General features: G+C 35.3%; 1 protein-coding gene across 1 annotated transcript; it reads left to right on the top strand.

Moving 5' to 3' along the window:
• Positions 1-33: 33 nt before the first annotated feature.
• LOC128228624 (integrator complex subunit 3-like) lies at positions 34-19,133 on the top strand. The gene is made up of 26 exons (XM_052940039.1): positions 34-385; positions 2,368-2,451; positions 3,796-3,879; positions 4,060-4,258; positions 4,437-4,503; positions 4,954-5,095; positions 5,558-5,687; positions 6,700-6,845; positions 7,294-7,437; positions 7,713-7,800; positions 8,484-8,563; positions 8,883-8,974; positions 9,200-9,291; positions 9,663-9,800; positions 10,113-10,245; positions 10,663-10,827; positions 11,086-11,250; positions 12,993-13,149; positions 13,784-13,928; positions 14,256-14,369; positions 14,523-14,571; positions 14,816-14,989; positions 16,056-16,147; positions 16,413-16,485; positions 17,297-17,489; positions 18,698-19,133. The coding sequence occupies exons 1-26, from the start codon at positions 323-325 to the stop codon at positions 18,764-18,766; spliced, it is 3,078 nt and encodes a 1,025-aa protein (XP_052795999.1). The 5' UTR covers positions 34-322; the 3' UTR covers positions 18,767-19,133.
• Positions 19,134-19,555: the final 422 nt, after the last annotated feature.

The following is a 19,555-nucleotide window of genomic DNA, read 5'->3' as shown; positions in this document are numbered from 1 at the left end:
TTCACGACAATCATTAATGTCGATTTACGGCAGTAAATTTCTGGAAAGACTAAAATTTGCCGATAAAGATTGTCCCAAAATACAAAATAAAACAGCAACAAAAGGGCCTAAACGGAAACTCATACTTTGAAAAGATTCTCATTATTCAAATCTGTTTAATATTGGTGTATGTGTTTGGATCGTTAGCCTTTGTTTTGGACATTTTCTCTTTAATAATAGAAAACATGGCGGTAGGACTGCCGGAAGTTGTTACTATAAATAGAGTCCAATATGTCAACATTGCACATGTTTTTAGTTTGCCGGTATGAAAATATAAAATAAAATGGATCAACAAAAAGGACTTCTTATATCGAATGTGTATGAGTGTAAAGATGAACTCGAAGAGGTAATTTGTAATTAATTTCCATGTTGACAAAAGTTTGAAACTGATGTTTGACTATGTGCAGGCCTCCAAAAAATGTTTTGGGTCACTTGCCCTGCAGGGCGAGTGAAACTGAACTTTCTAGTCGCTCTCCTTTTACATGCCATATTTCTGGAGACCATTCAAGGGGATTTGGGCAAAAAGGCTGAACATTCATGGAGATTTTGGTAGTATTCGGGGAGATTTTTTAGCAGGTCTAAGTTGGCAAAATATCAAAATAATTTTAGACTAAAGCACGGAAAATAATATTTACATATATTTATTGCTATGAAAACCTTTACCTTTTGAACGTACGTAAGTATTGTATTAATCATCATATTCTTATGATACACTGTCATCAATGGTAGAATAAAAAATGTCGTAGGCTCCAAAGTCTGTAGGCTCCAAAGTCTATTAAATAATTCTGCTTACTATCAGCACTGAAGACTTTCAGACATTAAGAGAATTGAATAAATACTATTTATTTCTTCCATTTCCCAAATAGGAATATTTGTTTTCCATTGATAATTACATACAAATAAATTAATTACTTCTTGTAAAAGTTTCCTTTAGGCATTTGTCAAATATTTAAAAGAAACTGTTCATTGTAATTCAAGAGTCATTTTCTCCCTTGTGGAGTTGTTTGTTTACATTCAGTTCCCTCAGATACTGTGGTTTCAATTTGCCATTATTGCCTGTAGAAAAATTTCTCCAAAAAAATATGTTTTGTTTTTTTTAATTCCGAGGGATTTTTATCCCCCTTGGAGACCAAGGGAAGGATAAAAAGTCCTGGGGATTTTTCCACCTGCAGGGGGGATATGGCATGTATGACTTTCCCTGCACAAAATTACTCGCCCTACATTATCAACAAAATTTTCGAACAAAATCGGCTAGTTTTGCAAGTTTTTGTTCAAAGACGTTTAGCTTTGATCTGCTCAATTATCATAACAATGTTCTTTTACCTAAACCTTGACACTTACTGCTGCCAATTCATTTATGAAGAAGCCAGGAACCAGATCATATATTACCAGCTTATAATCATTATAAATGATTAAAAACATTTTAATAATTTATTCAATAGTAATGAAATAATTTAACAATTAGCAGTGAATCATTTGTTTTCTTTGATTCCCTGAAGAATTATCTACAACATACAACAATTAGACAGTCCCCACATTCGACCATGTGCATTCAATAAGAAAATGAGGTCACATTTCCTGTTTCAATTTGACTGTTGACATCTGGTATTTAATTATAATGTTCAATTATTTCATTTTAGAAAAGAAAAAGGAATTAAAATTGAAGCTGGAGAATCTTACTCGCCCCATCCTTTCTGTAGCAATGACCCACATTCCATCCATTGCTCTTTTGGGACAGCTTCCATAAAGAATAGTGAATGAGGGATTATCTATTGACTGAACACAACTGTCACATTGACGGAATAAACTGTCAATGAAGTTACCTAGATGTCAATTTTAAATCAGCACTATTTGCTGCATGATACATGGTCACTGCACTAGCTATTTTTCTCTTGTCAGAGCAGTACATTCTGTAAGGTGTTTAGGTATTAACATTTAATTAAACTTATTACGCTGCACTCAGCAGACATACCATTTTACGCAGATTTTCGATCATATGTGTACTTCAAACTAAACCATGTCAATTTTGGGTTTGCATCCTCAAAATATCCCTCACTGCTCATTTCTGTGCAATTGCGGATCGGATGCTGACATATGGACTTAACTCAATTATAGTCAGCTTGTTCATTATTGAAATCTGTGGATTGCGTGCCAAATTGGCAGGTGTCAAAGCCTTGTCTTTCAACAAATCTTTCACTATGTTATTTTCTGGACCTGATTAAATTTTTAATTGTTTTCGCATTAAATGTGTTCATCAGTATTAACTATAAATGGTTTGTTTCACTAGGGTACTTCTTAATAACATTGATCATATTATATCTTTTTCAGAGACTAGAGCGGTGTTACAATGCAGTCACAAGCCTGGTGAATGGACTGTCAGAACGAGAAGCAAATGATGCTCTCAATTCTCATGTAATATTATTTTACCCTTTGATAATATATTAGTGTCATTGAAATACAAACTGACAGTGTTCAATGTTTCCAATAAGTTTGAAATTAACATTAAGATATAATAAAATTCAGAAATATAGCAGGATTTACATGTGTTTTGTACTTGGAAATGTAAATTGAATATCTTTAAGTACATTTTGTTCACTGAAATCTAGGGCAAATATTTTTCTGGTTTGTAAAATTCATACATGTAATGTGTAAAACTTGAATCAAACATTCATTTCATTTGTATATAACATATTTAGTGTCCCTTATTTCAACATTTTATTAATATAATGGAATTTTGCTTCTTCTGTTTAGCTCTACTGGCCAAAGGCCAGAAGGGCTTATGCGATGGTAATGTGTACGTAGTATGTGCATCCGTGCGGTCGTGCGTTCGTGCGTCTGTAAACAATTGCTTGTGAACACGATACAGTCTTCAGTTTTGATTGTATCTCGATGAAACTTGTACAGTATATAGATATCCATTAGAGCTCGGTTCCTTTCGAAAACCAGCCAGATCCGTCCATAAATGCCTAGATTATGGGCCATGAAAGTTTTAAAGAAATGCTTTCTATTTTTAGCCAGGTCTGCATGAGCGAATTCTATTTTTAGCCAAGTTTACATGTACATGTAAATTCAAGTCTAGAGTTAAGGGAGACAATTTGCAAGTCTAGGATTTTGAGAGACAATTTGCTTTTTGCTTCTGCAGTTGATTTTGTGAATTACTCTGCCTTGTTTTTGTTGAAAGCTCAAAGGCCATTTTTTAGCTTTAAGTTCTGTAGTTTGCACATTCATCTTAACAAAATTGCTTGTGAATGTTTAAGTTATGCACCTGGTGTCATTACTGGCCACACCCAGGGTTCACAGGTTTGGTAAACATAAATCTGGAAAGGTTTGAAAATCTTTTTGTGTGTTCGTGCATCCATCTCAGCACAACTGATTGTGAATGTTTGTTCAAATTGATCAATGTTGTCCTAGGATGCCCTTGACTTTGACCAACTTTTTTTAACTTTTAAAACTACAGAAATTTTTACTATGAGTACAGTTTTGAAAGCATTTTTTTTTTTGTCAGATGACTTTTACTTGGCACATATCAAAATAGTTCATGCAACTAATCTGCTTACAATACTTTCTGGGCTCAGATGTTGAACGTGCTACGTTTTCAGGTAACCCAAACACAAAACATAAAGTACATGTCTGTTGCCTTTTACCCATACATACATGCTCTGGATTGATATGACCACAAAAGCCATGCCAGTAGAGCATAGGCCCTTTTGGGCCTCTTGTTTTAAAATGTTTGAGATCTTCTTTCGTTTGTGGCAGGTGTGTAAGGGTGCCCAGCAACACGAAGAGGTCCAGATTGGACTGCTCTACGCCATTCTCACAGACCCTGCTAATGCTCCAAAGGTTTGTTACACACGCACCATCATGTCGAGTTCAAGGGGGTTACTGTCATTAACATGAAAAAATGGCCATTTGATTTGTAAGAGTTAAAGTGAATGCCTGATACTTTTATTAAACATCATGAAATGAAAATGTGACTACTTACTTTCAGTTTTTATGCCTGCTATTTTGATGTTTTTACAGCACTATCGAGACATCAACCTGGTGACTCGTGATTCTTTTACTATCATGTTAAACAGACTGAACCAGATAGTGTTTGAAAAATGGCTCAAGTTGAAGGATATAGGGCGGTCGCAGATACTTTGGCTGACCCGAGAGCTTGTGAAAAACTCTGTACTTGGTGCCGACGGCGCTATTAACACCCTTCTGAGGCAAATTGCAGGTGAGACTTGCTCTTCTTGGCCATTTTGATTTTGATTTTGTTTTTCTATTTAGAAATTAAATTTATGTATGTTAAAGCATCTTTGGAATGTATTAATAATTAGGTTTTGTGAGAGAAATTAAAGAGTAATATTTTTGTTTATTGGTTTGTAAGCACAGTCTGCCCATGTGTATTTTAGGAGGTGACATAACGCCGAAGAATGTGTGGTTAGCAGAAAGTGTTCTGGACATTTTAGCAGAATACAGGTAGTTTTTTTTCAGTGACATTACAGCAACACTTTTTATGTACTTTTTTTACAGGTTTATTAATTTTCAACAACCATTTTAAAAATTTGTTTCTGTTCTCGACCTGTATATACATGTATGTAGGTTCAGCCTGATTTATGCAGACTTTGATTTCTTTTCTGTTAAAAATGCTCCAGTAGTTTAAACATTATACAATTTTCATTTACAATTCTTTAATAGAATATGTTTCTGTTGATCTGGTTCGAGGAATTACTGGTAACAGACATTGTGGTCATGGATAGACCTAGTTTCTTTATTTGTCTCAAACTGTCAGACATTAACGTTCCTATGTTAAAGGTATAAATGCAATTGACAATCTTGTTGTTGAATGAATTATGGTTCATAGATCATTAATTATAAGCATATTATGTAAACAATGGACATTTATAATGGCATGCTGGTTCCGTGCAGGAGCTGGTTGGACAAGTTTCCAGGCTTGGTGCCGACGGTTATCTACACGTTCCTGCGGGTGATTGTCTACCACACTGGCCAGATCTTCCACAACCTCCGACAACGTGAGGCTGAGTTCACTGCCTCTCTTCTCAGGGATAAGGTACATACACACTCTTAAGAGGATTAAATTCAATCTGAGTGCATATTACAGTATTTAATTTAAATGCATCCAAAGTACTAAATTAGTTGCTCTTGGACATGTGCATCAGCAGAATGCATTGTTTAAAAGAAATATGCACATATTTGTGCTTGGGACATCCAGACTTTGTTCAGAACCTATAGTGATGAAACATCCAGAGGAATTCACTCAAGCAGTTTTGAAAATGAATCTCTAAATCAATATGCACCTCTGCCATGTTGACCATCAGTCTTTAGGTAATATTAATTTGATTAATCTCAATTATGAGGACAGCAACTTGTGAGGACAGCATCTATAAGCTGATATTTATTATTTTCAAATCAGTTTGCTTGGTAGTTTTCCTGTCTAGTTTGCCATTTTTTAGTCAGTTACATAAATAAAAAGTTAAGATATCAAGTGATAAAATTTCTATGTATGTTTTAGTGGACAGAGTGTATGGGTATTGGACGTGACCTGGTGAGGCTGCTCCAGAATGTTGCCCGCTTGCCCGAGTTTGAATCTCTCTGGAGGGACGTCATGCTCAAGCCAACAGTACTAGCACCTAACTTTACAGGTACATACAGTTTTAAGCTTGACTATTCTTAGAAAAAGGAGAGCTATGTTTCTCAGGCTGGCGTGGGCTTCACACCTAGGATAAAGTTTCGCCTGTTAGCATCTTTAAGTCATAATGACTCCCCCAATGCATAGTGGAGACATATTGTGTTTGTCCTGTCCATCAGGTCGTCCGTATGTTTCATTTCGTTTCTGCTCAATGACTTTAGAATCTGTGGACCCAGGAACTTCATACTTGGTATGCAGGTTGACCAGCAGATGACACCCATGATTTTGAGATCAGGAGGTCAAAGGTCAAGGTTGATCATGAGGTGAAAACTTTCTTGGCTTAATAACCTTGGGTCCAGGAACTTCATATTTGATATGCGAGTTGGTCATGATTAGCAGATGGCCCTTTTTTATTTTTAGGTCAGTAGGTCAAAGTTCAAGGTTGCAGTGACCTTCAGGTGTTTAACGATACATGTATGTTGGTTGGTTTTTAAAAAAACTACAGAATACTTGCATCCAGGAACTTCAGACTTGGTATGCCAGTTGGTCATGACTGGTACATGACTCATATTGATTTGGAGACCAGTAGGTCAAAGGTCAAGGTTGTGGTGGCCTTAAGGTAAAAAAAAGAACGGTTTTTGCTCAATATTAAAAAAATGCCCCCCACCAAAGGTCAAGGACGGTATTACATAGGTTTAAATCTCAGCAACAACTTGATGTATTGCATTCAGACTTTATAAAACATTTTTCAACAATCAAACTTTCTCAAATCATAGAGTAGGATAACTCTATTTTGCAATTATAAAACTTAAAAGCAGCGAAATAGTCCTGCACGCTGTCTCTGTGACAGTTCTTGTTTAATTTAAACAGTGAAATGAGTATAATACTGTCTATATTTATGTTTTACAGAGAAATCATTAAAATAACTTCCGACTCAATACTAGGTATTTTTAAAGTACTTATACATTACAATTCTTGTCCAAAAATCTTGCTGCTAAAGATTAAACCAGTAAATGTGTGCTTAGGAATACAGCAGTTGCTTGGTACGCGGACATCTCGGAAGTACCAGATTGCGCGTCTTACTCCAGACATGGAGAACAAGCTGATCTTTCTGACTACCAAGGTGAAGTTTGGCCAGCACAAACGCTACCAGGACTGGTTTCAGAGACAGGTGAGATCTGATGAAAAAAATGATTGCCAGTGTCCTCAGTGCACGACATAACATATTTAAACACTGTATTCAAAAAGGTGTATTTGCAAGATATAGAAATTTGCTACTGAATGATCTTTACAGTTTGAAGAGATTTCCAATGACTTAATTTTGTGATAGCTATTTGAGATCTTATTTTGTAGCTTCTTAATGATTCTTCATAAATATATGACTTTGTAATCTATGAAAGCTTTTTGGCATTGTGCAGAAAATAATATTTTTGTCCTATCAAATTTGTGTATTAACGTTTTCAAACTTTTTAAACAAGTATACTATTTCTTTGTTTAATGGATCACAACAAAAATGACATGCATATCGATAATTACCCCTTTCTTCTAAGCTTGTAAAATGTTTAATCCTTTATGTGTAAAAAAAGTGTATGTTTTGATATAATTATGTATGTTTTCAGTACCTGTCAACGCCGGAGAGTCAGTCTCTTCGTTGTGATCTCATCCGATATATCTGTTGTGTGTTCCATCCTTCCAACGAGCTCCTGTGTTCAGACATCATCCCCCGCTGGGCCGTCATTGGATGGCTCCTGCAAACATGCACAGTATGTACTTGTGATCTGGTTGTAATGAAGTCAGTCTATTTCAGTAATTTTGATGTAATTTGAGGTATACATATTTTCAAAAAATCATATATAATTTTTCTACTCGGCTTTTAGTACATATGTAAAATGAAAGAGTTCATGTTAAAGATACCAACGTAATATCTAGGTTCATAATTTAAATTTCTGAGATTTTTAGGCACTTTTGTTGTTTATATGGAGAAAATTATGGTGGCCTTTTAGTGTCATACTAACCTTTTTTATCTTTCTCATTTCAGTCAAATGTGGCTGCATCAAATGCAAAATTGTCATTGTTTTATGATTGGATATTTTTTGACCCAGAAAAAGACAGTATAATGAATATAGGTAAGTGAGTTTCTCCCCTTGCTGCAGTATAATAAGTTTAGGTAAGTGAGTTTCTCCCATTGCTGTAGAATCATAAAATAGATACGTGAGTTTCTCCCTTCACTGTAGAATATAAAGAGGATAATTGCTTGTTTCAGTGTAAGATTGTACTTTATTTCACTGAGTGAGCACTACAAGCTTAATTTCACGAGTGGCATAACCACAAATGAAAATTTCCTTTGGTTTTTCATGAGGTGAAAAACTGCAATCTTGCAGTGAAGCAAACAATGTTTCTTTAATAATATGCCTAAAAAGGATGTAAAATGACAGTTAATTGTAGTTGCTCAGAAAAGCATAACAAATTGTATGCGAACGTGATGTTATTTCGTATATGACTTCCTTGTTATTGTGTACCTGCCCTGTGCATGTTGATGTTCAATTTCGAAATGAGATCATCCTTAAATCTCAGTACAGTGAAAAACACAACAAATTGTTATTTCACTGCATAAAAAGTGCAATATCATTTTTATTTTACTGAAAAATCATTATAAATCACTGGAAAGCATATAATAAAATCACATTATAATTTTTTGCAAAATATATATCATCTATTATATTCTTGAACTTCATCAGTGAAGACTGATTTTCATGCTAACCCCCATATTTTATCATTATGGCTATGACTTACTACCCTCTTGTTACAGAGCCAGCTGTTCTTGTGATGTTTTACTCCATAAAACCTCATCCCGCCATAACAGCTACTTTGTTAGACTTCTTGTGTAGAGTAAGTCCTTTTCCTCATGATCTCTATCATTATAACATCAAGGTACAGGTTTGAATGGGCTTCAGTTTAGTGGTACTAAGCTTTGAATGCACTCAATGAGTTAATATTTCATTTTTAGGTTATTTTGGGTTCACTCTAAATTCAATTGAACATATTGATTTCATCCATAAGCCTTAGAATACAATGGCAACTCTATTCTTTATATTGATACGATACTATGTAAACAACATAATATGGTGATAAAAAATATTTTTTAGTTTTCTATAATTGTTTATCCCCACATACAATTCCAATAATATTTGTTGTTGTTTTTCTACAGATAATGAACAACTTTTGTCCAATGTATGCAGAACAAGTCAGATCAGGAATTCACAAGTCCTTGAAAACAATTTTGGACAAGAGAGTTTTACCGTAGGTGTACTTGAATACTGCTGTTCTTGGTTTACTACTATAAGTATTTGATCTTCATAAGATAATGCTTAACATCACTTAAGTTGCATTGTAAGGTGTTTTAGCAGCATGTGTGTACTTCAGAATTAGAATACCATTCTGTTAATAAGACGTAAACTAATGTTCTTGTTATTCTCAACGAGTCAGCTTGTGTATTGAACCATTATTTTTCCATTAATATTGCAGATCGTTACAACCTTTATTTGAGAATCCAAAACTTGATAAAGAGTTGCGGGCCTTAGTTAGAACCACATTCACAGAGTTCATGACAACAGATAGTAAGTTTCTTCCTACTTGCAACTGTTACAAATATAGTATTTTTAACTTTCCCTTTTTATTCAAAAAACAAACTAGATATCCCAACAAAAATGTGATTTAGTATTTTTATTTAAACATTTGCCGAAAGATTGATAACCTAATAGTGTGACGTTGGAGGCAAAAGTAGCAAATCCAGTAACAGTACAAGTGCTTCGTATTTCTTACCATCCTGCGTTAAAACAGTGCGAACAGACGTACAAATGCAATGAATTCTTGCATTTTCCCACACTGAATCTTGTAAAAAAAATGCCCGAGAATGTAACTTGAACACTGTTGAACAATTGGTCTTTTAAGTTACAAAGATGCAGCCTGTTTTCTCTGTGTGTTTCAGTGGTGAAGGGAGATGAAGAAGAATCGGTGAACAAGGAGGTGGCTAGTCTTGACATGGACGAGGAAACAAACCACATCGTCCCTGACAATGACCTGTCTGATGCAGCATTCTCTGATGACGAGGATGAATCCCCACTGGGTATGTGAGCTCTCTAGTCTGCTTTCAAAAGGGATTTGTGATCAGATTTTATGTCAAGTTATTTACTTAATTGTATACACCAACACCAGCTAAGAACTGCCATAAACTCATTTTAACATAATTTTGTACATTTAAGCCTAAAATCATTGAAATTTCAAAAGCTTTTTGGCCAAACATAGCATTTTTGAGCCCTTGGTTATTAACAATAAAACTCTTATTTGAACTTTTGATGGAAGTTTTATTATGGAATAGGTTTACCCTATAAAACATGAACTTTTTAGGAGTTTGACTTGTCTTTCTTGTTTCTTTCAGCTAACAACAAAACTGAAAGTACTTTTAGGCCTATTCGAGATCCGCAACGCTACCAGTCCGTGGACATAACGGAGCATCTACAGCAGCTGGACGGAGACATCAGATACTTCACAGAACAGCTTCTCAATGAAACGTTAGTAATCACATAAAAAATCTGGCATGTCATTTGTCTTGCTTGATGTTATATTCAGATTCGTAAAAAGTCATATATACAGTAGTATGTTTGTTGCAGACAAGGAGGGTATAAATTAACATGATGCTTGTTTTTAATTCACCCAATTAAGGGATTATATTTTGTCAATAAAAAAATAGCGCATGGGTTGCATTATCAAATAAATTTTCTTTGAACTACTCTGACAACCAACCTCGAACATGTTCCAAGGTTGAGCAATGCATCGATTGACATGTTAATTACATTCATGTATGGTATGCATTTAAAAAACAACCACTCATCCAGCGAATATGGTTATGAAATGTTAAGATTCTACTTTCATTAGCAAACTGAAGTGACATACTGTGTAAATATGTTACGTATATCTGGTGTGTTCAGTGTACAAGAGGACCAGTGTGAGAAGATTGACCGCTTGATGCAGATGGTTGTCAGGGATGACGAGGACTTTGACGGAGACATGGCTGCCATCCTTGCTACATGCCTCTGTCAGATCCTCATTGACCAGTTTAACACTAACATCTTCCCCGAGGACATCGATGATGAGTGAGTAGTCTTCTATACCTTGTTATTATAACATAGAATGTGTCACAATTTGTTATGGATAAGCTCTTAACTACTCCTTTAGTGATATTGCCTATCTTTGGTAATTAAAATTATAGTATTTACAAAAAATTCCTTTCTTGAGATATCAAAATAAAGTCATTTGTATCAAACAATATCACAATTTGTGTACATCTGATTCACTAAATGTGAAAAGGAATTATCCTTCGTCATATACTTCTGCAACTCCCCCCCCCCCAGGTCCCTGGAGGAGTCTATTGGTACACCGCTGTTTGTGATGCTGCGATTCCTGAGCTCTACCCAAGAGGAGTCACCCTCCAGAGCCCCACTGTTCTCACTCCTAGGGGAGATGTACCTCAAACAGCCTCGCATAGGATACAACCTCCTCTACTTCCTCAAAGTTGGGTGAGTACAATATTATGATTCATGAAAGTGCAGTCATCAAAACATTTCTATATGACATTCGTGATAGCACCATTACATGACACATATTTTACACTGTGAACAACTTCAACCTTTTACAATCAAACAAAAATTGGTTAATGATTTTCACATGGAACATGGTATTCAAAGTCTAAGGTACCGGTTAAAAATTGCTAAGCAATGTTTATGTTCTTGGCTTTATTAATTATAGACCAACAAAGATGGCTTTGTTAGATGTGTAACATCTTAGTTATGCAGGTGCTACAGGTGGAATAGCATGTTATGAAAGTGTTACAGCTAAGATATGCAGGTGTTACAGGTTAGTTATGCAGGTGTTACAGCAATCACCATTGCTGCCATTTGCTCAAAAGTGGCCACAATTTTTAATTTGGGCGATATTATGGCGACACAATTTTTTTATGTAAGCAGCGAATTAAGCGGCCTTTATGATAATCGACTCAGTCTCTGCAGAAATCAAGCATGCCGCTGTTGTGACATATCTGGTAATAAGGGCACAGCTGTGTAACAAATTCAAAAATTTATGGCTTTTGAGGATTAAACAGAACAGAACAGAACAGAACAGATATTTTATTAGACTTATACAATTGTACATCGTCTTAATACATATAGTTATACATAAGTTCATGTCATTTCTCTAAACAAACTAAGAGGATTTTTTAACAAATTTAAGGCATGTTGTCAAGCAAAAGTCAAGAATTGATTTCTAAGTAACTAACCTTATAGTATGTATTACTTGATAACATTGGCAGTGAGGACAATTATCTTTAGTAGTGTACTTATGTCATGTTATTAATTATTGAGTTGCGTATAACAAATGCTTGTTTCATATATTTACAGACATTCATAATTTCAGTCTTGTCATACGAAGTCAGTAATTTATGAAACTTAAAAACAGATGGATTTACATAATACAGTGGTTTTATAAAAAGTTTACGTATTTGCGAATAGCACCTACAAACACAAATGAAATGAAATTCATCTTCAATATCTAAGTCATTACAACATAGGCAATAACGTTCATTGCGAGATATATTGTTGCGTGCATATCTTCCGGTTTGTATTCTCAACGGATGTACAGAAACTCTAAGCTTGACAAAGTATAAACGTAAATTTTTAGGCGCTAAATCTAGATATTTTTCATACTCGAAAGAGGTTTTAAATAGTCTATACATGTCTAAAACAGTACTCTTACTAATATTTCCGTACCACTCTCTTAAAGATGGCTACCTTTAATGATCATGGCTCTAAGTATCAAAGGTGTGACAATTGTCACCATCTAATAGCCAGATTCAAATGCTTTTGATATGGGAAAACCAAGTAAGTGTACATGATTTTTATGACTACGATGAAAATAGAAGTCACAAATATTTATTTTTATTCTTGTATTCATACTGACTGATATATTCTGTAAATAATGAATATGTAAATGACAAAGTGCTTGTAACATGTTCTATTTATACAATACAATTTATGTTATTGCAACAATGTGCTAAAATAATTCTATATATAATATAGGTGCTATTTAACCAATAAAAAAATATTACTACTTTTAATTAACAGGGATGTGATTTGTGGACGTGTGAAGTTATGCAGGTTGTACATCATTCGTATGCAGGTGTGACAGCTTTGTTATACAGGTGGTTTACATATAATCTTGATTATTAATGTTACATTAGTTTCTCAGTGTTTTCTGGTGTTTTCAGGAAGGCGAATGATGAGAAGATGCAGACATACCGCGACTTTGTCCGTACCCTGGAAGATGGGCACACGTTGGAGTCTTGCCTGCTGGCCGACATGAAAATATGTGAGGAGGACGACGTACGGCTCTTCACCTTCCTTCTCCCTGACATATACACACAGGTAAGGAACTCAAGTATTCAGTACACTAAACAAGTAAGACCCACTTCTTGCTCACTCCAAGGGATAAAACCGTTGATTGTGGGTTTCCTCCAAAAATTAAACTGTTTTGTTTGCTGAAAGACCCTCAGAGATTCTCCGCGTGTCGTTAACCGCAATGTTAAATATGAATGGAAGCGTCAGAAATTGTCTGATTTTACGACCATTGAAAGCAAAAAATAGTTATTTCTTTATCAGAAGTGACTCGTTTTTAGCCTTATGTACATTGTAAGTCGCATCACGTTCTTACCAGCAATTTATTTGTATATGTGTTTGTAAACGCCAAATAAGTATTGACTTGATTTGTTAAAAAAACATTGATTTGTTGATATATTGCCACTATGACCTCTGACGTCATGCGTGTGATCAATACAATGTAGGGTATAATTATTATATGATATTTATTATTGTTGGTTAAAAATAACTAGTGATGTTTTGGTAATTTTCCATATAAAACGAGGCTAGAAGGCCTTCAACCATGTGCTCTGAATTTTGAATGCATCCCAGTAACTTTCAATCGTGCTAAGGAACTCTGGACATGCAAACATCCATGTTACTATCAGATGAACAATGCTACAACATAGATTCTGCTTTACAGTTCCCGAATGTGTGTGTGGGCAACGCTGAGCTGCTACAGCTGGTCGTGTCGTCTATTGATGGGTCCCAGCTCCAGGAACTCATCTGTCAAATCCTTCAGGGAAATCTCGTCATGTTCCGCAAGGAGTCATTCCTCAAAGTCCTAAGTAAGCTCTTTTAATGTGTTCAAGCAGTTCTATTCTATGGCATCATTTATTAATGCAAGACAATACAAAACTGACTAAAATTGGATGATCTTTATATCTTTTTGCTTTGTTGTTCTTCCATACATTTAGTGTACTATTTCAACTATATAGTGTTTTATACTTTTTGGTACATTTTATGCTTTGGTTGCTTTTGATTGACCTTTATAGAAAGTTATTTTCAATTAAAGATGAGATTATGATTTAAAAATTCAGTAAATAAACATCAGATTGCAGCATCTCTTTAGATGTTTGCCTAGTTCTGTTATCTTGTATGTGTGATGGTTTCAGACGCGAGCCTGGACTGGGAGACACTTGAACAGTACTTCCTGTGGCAGCTCATCACTGCACACAACATACCCCTAGACTACGTTATGCCCATGCTACCAAAACTAGATTACCATTGTATGTACACACTTCTCTTTTAAAATCATATTTGTATTAAATATTTCACAATTGACACTTACAAGTATTTTATCAGTTATTTGACCAAATCTTTACCTGAATCAGTTGTTACGGTCATAAGTTATAAGGTTGTAATGTTTCTCATCTTTTCAGGTCATGCGGAGGCCCTGACCAGTATCATGGTGTTACTGAAACAGGATTGGTAAATATTCTCATTCCCACTTCACTACTCATGATTCATGATTTGGTTTGGTGCTAAGGTTCATTTCATTTTAAATGAGTTAAAAAGGTGGAATAAATTTCAAGACATGTGCATCTTGTTGTCTGTTACAGTGCAATATACTTAATAAAAAAAACTTGGTTTATTTGTTTACAATGAATGTACATATACACATTTCTCTAAGTTTGTGAATATTGTCATTTTGGAAGCATTCCCTCCCTTGCAGCCCATCGTCGGACTTGTTGCGGCCAATCCTTTGTCGTGAGTGCAAGAAGAACGACTTTTTCACAGTTTCCATCCTGAATTACTGGGCCCAAGAATTTGAGGACAAGCTGGCTGATCTCATATACACCCAGTTCTCCAAAGTGAATGGTGGGACACCAAATAAGAAAAGGCTCAGGTTTGTGATCCTCTAATGTTGTTTGGTATCTACATTTATCTTTTTAACCCTGCTAGTTTCATATGATAAAAAGCACAATGTATTTAGGTTTTGAATTTAGATTTTTAGTTCTACTGGCCAAGGCCAGAAGAGCTTATGCCATGGCACAGTGTCCATCATCCGTCCTTCCATCAGTAACTAAATTTATACAGTAGGTTTATAATCATAAGAGCTTGGTTTGCTTCGAGAACCAACCAGATGTTTATTATCCAATGTTTACTGAACTTGTACAGTAGCTAGATATCCATAATAGCGTACTTTCTATTAAAAACCAGTCTGGTCTGTACATGCATGACTGAATGATGGCCCTTTAAAATATTTAACATTGCTATTACTTCTTCATTTCCTTCTACAGAAAGTGACTTGAAAAGCTTCTCTTCCCTGAGATTCTGACTATCAAAGTCAGGCAGTTGACATTTTAGCTCACAAATACCAGATCTTGAATTCAATTAAAACCTCGCACACCTTCACTCCTTATCATGTCCCCTCCCCCAGGTTGCCTTGAAGTTAAATGCCAAAAGAGAAGATATAGTTACATTTCCATGTTAGATAATTTGCCACAGTCTAGTAATTCTACTGTTGAGGGGAAATTGTTAGTATCATAGAAAGTTTTAAAGTAAAATTTGCGTGACAATGGCATTATATCATGGTAACATATTGACCGGCAATCAAGAGACCTGAATAGGATTCCCGGCTGGGCAAGACAAACTTTGCAATATTGTAGTATTTGTAAATTTTAACCAGGTTTCCAAAAAATAGGTTATTAGAATGTGGGATGTCATTGGACGTGCGGGCCAATAACTTAAACTAGCATTGATGGATAGTAATAAAAGGTGGTGTGTACGTAGCTTATGTGAATAGCTAGCCTGGGACTACTTTTGAGGGGGAGGGATCAGGGTCAAGGTCACTGTTACTAAAAGTATGAAAATGTTTTCCTCCCATTAACTTAAGCAAGAATCGATGGGTCAAGGTCAAGGTCAGATTGGAGTTGAATTGGGGCTCTGGCTGACTGTCATTTGTATTTCAGGCCTGGGTCAACAGCAAAAAAGGACAGTCCATCAACTGACCAGATCCTGGCACATCTCGACCATATGAGACAGATCTGCAGGAACATATCATGTAAGTTGCCACTTGCAGTAGACAGCCTGATTGTCAACTCAAACTGTAGACTGAGGACCTGAAAGTTGAGTTAGCTTACTGCCTTAGACATTATTTTTTTTCACTGATACAGGTTCAAAGGCTTTAAGAGAGATGTATTTTTATTATTTGTGTTAGTATATAAAAGAGGCCTGTGTAAGGAAATCCATCCATATATCTATCCATCTGACTTTCTGGTTTTCTTGAAGTATTTTGAATATACAATGTGTTTGTATTTATATTTCAGTGTTACAACACTCAAGTATACAGACAGCCCTCCAGCAGATTCAGCAGACAGCCAGTGACTCACAGAAAACCAAGTATGCTTAACTTGCTTTTTGTTGCTTTTCTTAAATATATGCTAAAATACAAATGTGTTATGATGCTCGCATCATTTGAAATTGTTTTTTTAGCCAGAATTTTCTACGAAAAGTTGCAGTTTATACAATGTCAAAAACCAGGCTGGTAGGTTTCTGTCGTAAACAATTCTGCATCCATGTCATAAAATCAGTAGTTTTGATTAAATTGTGAAACTTGGTCAGAATACTTGCCTGCTTGTTGTCTTGAACAGCTATGAAAATATGTTTAACCTCTGTTAAAAAACTAAAACTTGGTCAAAAAGAAATACCTGTCAATAAATTTAATAGTTTTTTATCCAATTGTTATGAAACTTGGTCAGCATACTTGTTTGTATTTTGTCCTGATCAATTATAGATATGGGTCACCTTAGCTAGGTCAAATTTAAAAAAAAAAATATCTGTTATATATTCAACTTTATATTTTTTTCATAAAACTTGTACCAAGTTACGACTTGTTTTCATAACTTTTGGTCAGAATAATTATGTTAATCCAAGACAAAAAAAAATATTTGAAGTTCTGCTCCAAACAATACATTAAATGATGGTAAATAGGAAGTTTTAATTATTGCCCACTAACCATTGTATTGAAAAACGCCTTTGTAGAAATAAAAATCAGGCTATAATACAGCATTCCATACTGCCTCTTGTTATTGTTTTAGCCTGTTCCTAATTTTCATGATGATTGTACAATAGAAATATAGAGCAGCATGCTTGAGTATCAACTTCATTTCTAATGCTATTCCATTTAAAATGTTTGTGTGTATTATTTCAGATTCAGTGACCTGTTGGCATTGGCGGAGGACATTGCAGACCTGAAGACGTCCCGTGTGCTACGGGGGTTACCGGGGCGACGGGCGGCAGCTGCAGCGGCCTCAAGCACCTCCTCTGGTAACAAATCCTCCTCCGCTGGGAAGAGCAGGAAACTCGTGATAGACGACTCCGAAAGTGAATCCTCGAGCAGCGAGGTGAGAAGGGGTATGGGGTGATGGGGGTGGCGGGAATTTGGGGGTCTTCCACTTTGACATGCATGGTTTGTTATCATTTACAAAAAGAATTAACTGTCATAATTCATGATTTTAGATGTTACTTGATGGCATTAGCAACATGTGTTTAACATTTAGTAGCAAAAAAGTACATTAGTCTGTTCTTCTTTAAAATATATCGTATTGTTTTGGCTTTAATTTACATGAAGTTATTTGTACAAGTAAAGGCAATACCGTTTCCCTTACTACAAGCATGGCTGAAATGTACAAGCATGGCTGAAATGTAGTACCTGGAATAATTTAAAACCACAGATACATCTGATCGTTTTAATTCTGTTTATAAGTAGAACTCACACTAAAATGTATCCGGTGGTATCCAGTAAGAATTACGCCAAAAACACTATACTTATAACGAAATTTGTTTAGGTGTAGTTTTTAATGCCAAGCTTTAATTCCATGTAACTGTCTACCTTTTATAGGAAATAAAACGGCCATTTTTACTCACTCCATTTCTTAGCTTCCGTCTTTCCCTGCGTTTGCAGTCATATTTATATAACAACTGTACACAAATAAATGAAACTTTTTTGAAAGTTTGAATAACCATAGTGCAGTGTTGCAAGCATAACATTCGTCTAGATCACGTCAGTGACACAAGAGTTGTTGCCTTTTGATTAATGAAATCAGACCAATTACTTGATTACGATGGTAGGAACGTTCGTCATGCGATGGGCGATTCCATGCGGTCTTGGAAAATGTCGATGAGCCAGAGTTTTCATTTTTTATGTTATTCCCCATGCTCATGACGCCATTTCCTGTTTCGACACATTAAGTTCTGAAGATCTTTTAAAATGTTTTTCATGAAATCAAGACTATGCTTTCCTCTTACTATTTTGATTGAGAATGTGCTTCTGTATTCAAATAAGTCTTCATCATAAATTCAAAATGAGAAATAAACGTACAACTTGCTAGAATATTGCCAATTATGCTATCATTTTAACCAATTAATTTGTTTATAAACATGCAGAGTGATATATATTTCTGATCAACACAAAAAGATCATATTTCATATGTGTAATACAGAAAAAAGCATGATTGCTATATTAAACTGGAAACAGGGTATAGCATGTGATAATTTATGAATAGTATCTAATATAATGCAATCAATTCATGCAGTATGTTTCTTCTTGTAGGAGGAAGCAATAAAACCGCGTGCTAAGAAGAGAAAGAAAGCTCCCCCAGTGGATGACGACAGTGATTGAACTGTTCTGAATACTGACTGGTTAACACTCTATAACAAGTCACTGACAGATTGGTTAGGTTCCCATGGTAACACATGGGCAAACATTCTCCTCCTTGACATGCGGGGATCAGCAGGTGAAGGTGCAGCATGGAAACCAGGGATGCACCCGGGTACATGAGCATGAACACAATGGTGGGAGAAGACAAGCCCTGATGAAAGTGCCTGTTCATTGTTCAGAGATTCAGGGATGCTTTTAAATAACTGCGACATTGAGGCTGTTTCTTTTGCATTCATAGTGATTTATGACAAGTTGTTACATTGATTTTTGTTTAATAAATGACAATTAAAGTGCTAAACTGTAAATGATCAATAAAATTGAAATCATAGTTATGTTTGTATTTACTACAGTGGTGTGGGATCGCTGGCATTACACTTCCACTGTGAAATATCCCAACTAGTTACCAAGGCAACAAAGAACAGTTGTTGATACTATTCTGTATATAGTTTGTGAACGTGGGTTTGGGTTTCAGCATTAGTGACATAAAATGAATATGATAACATGTACGGTACTTCTATGTGTACGATCAGGGCGGGTATTCATGAAATATCTTAAATCATTCTCTAATGTAAGTTGATTTTTTAAAATGTTCATGGTCAAATAAAAGGAAAGTGGATAATGTTTTTTTACATAAAAGGATTATTTCGAAGTTAGTAAGTCTTTAGCATGACTAAAGAATAAGGAGGCTTTACTACTCGCCCCAGCGTCGGCGTTGGTGTCCAGTTAAAAGTTTTAGGGCAGGTTGACATT

This window comes from Mya arenaria, chromosome 3, assembly GCF_026914265.1.
Source record: "Mya arenaria isolate MELC-2E11 chromosome 3, ASM2691426v1".
NCBI classification, from domain to species: Eukaryota; Metazoa; Mollusca; class Bivalvia; order Myida; family Myidae; genus Mya; species Mya arenaria.
This window is presented reverse-complemented; position numbering and strand designations above follow the sequence as displayed.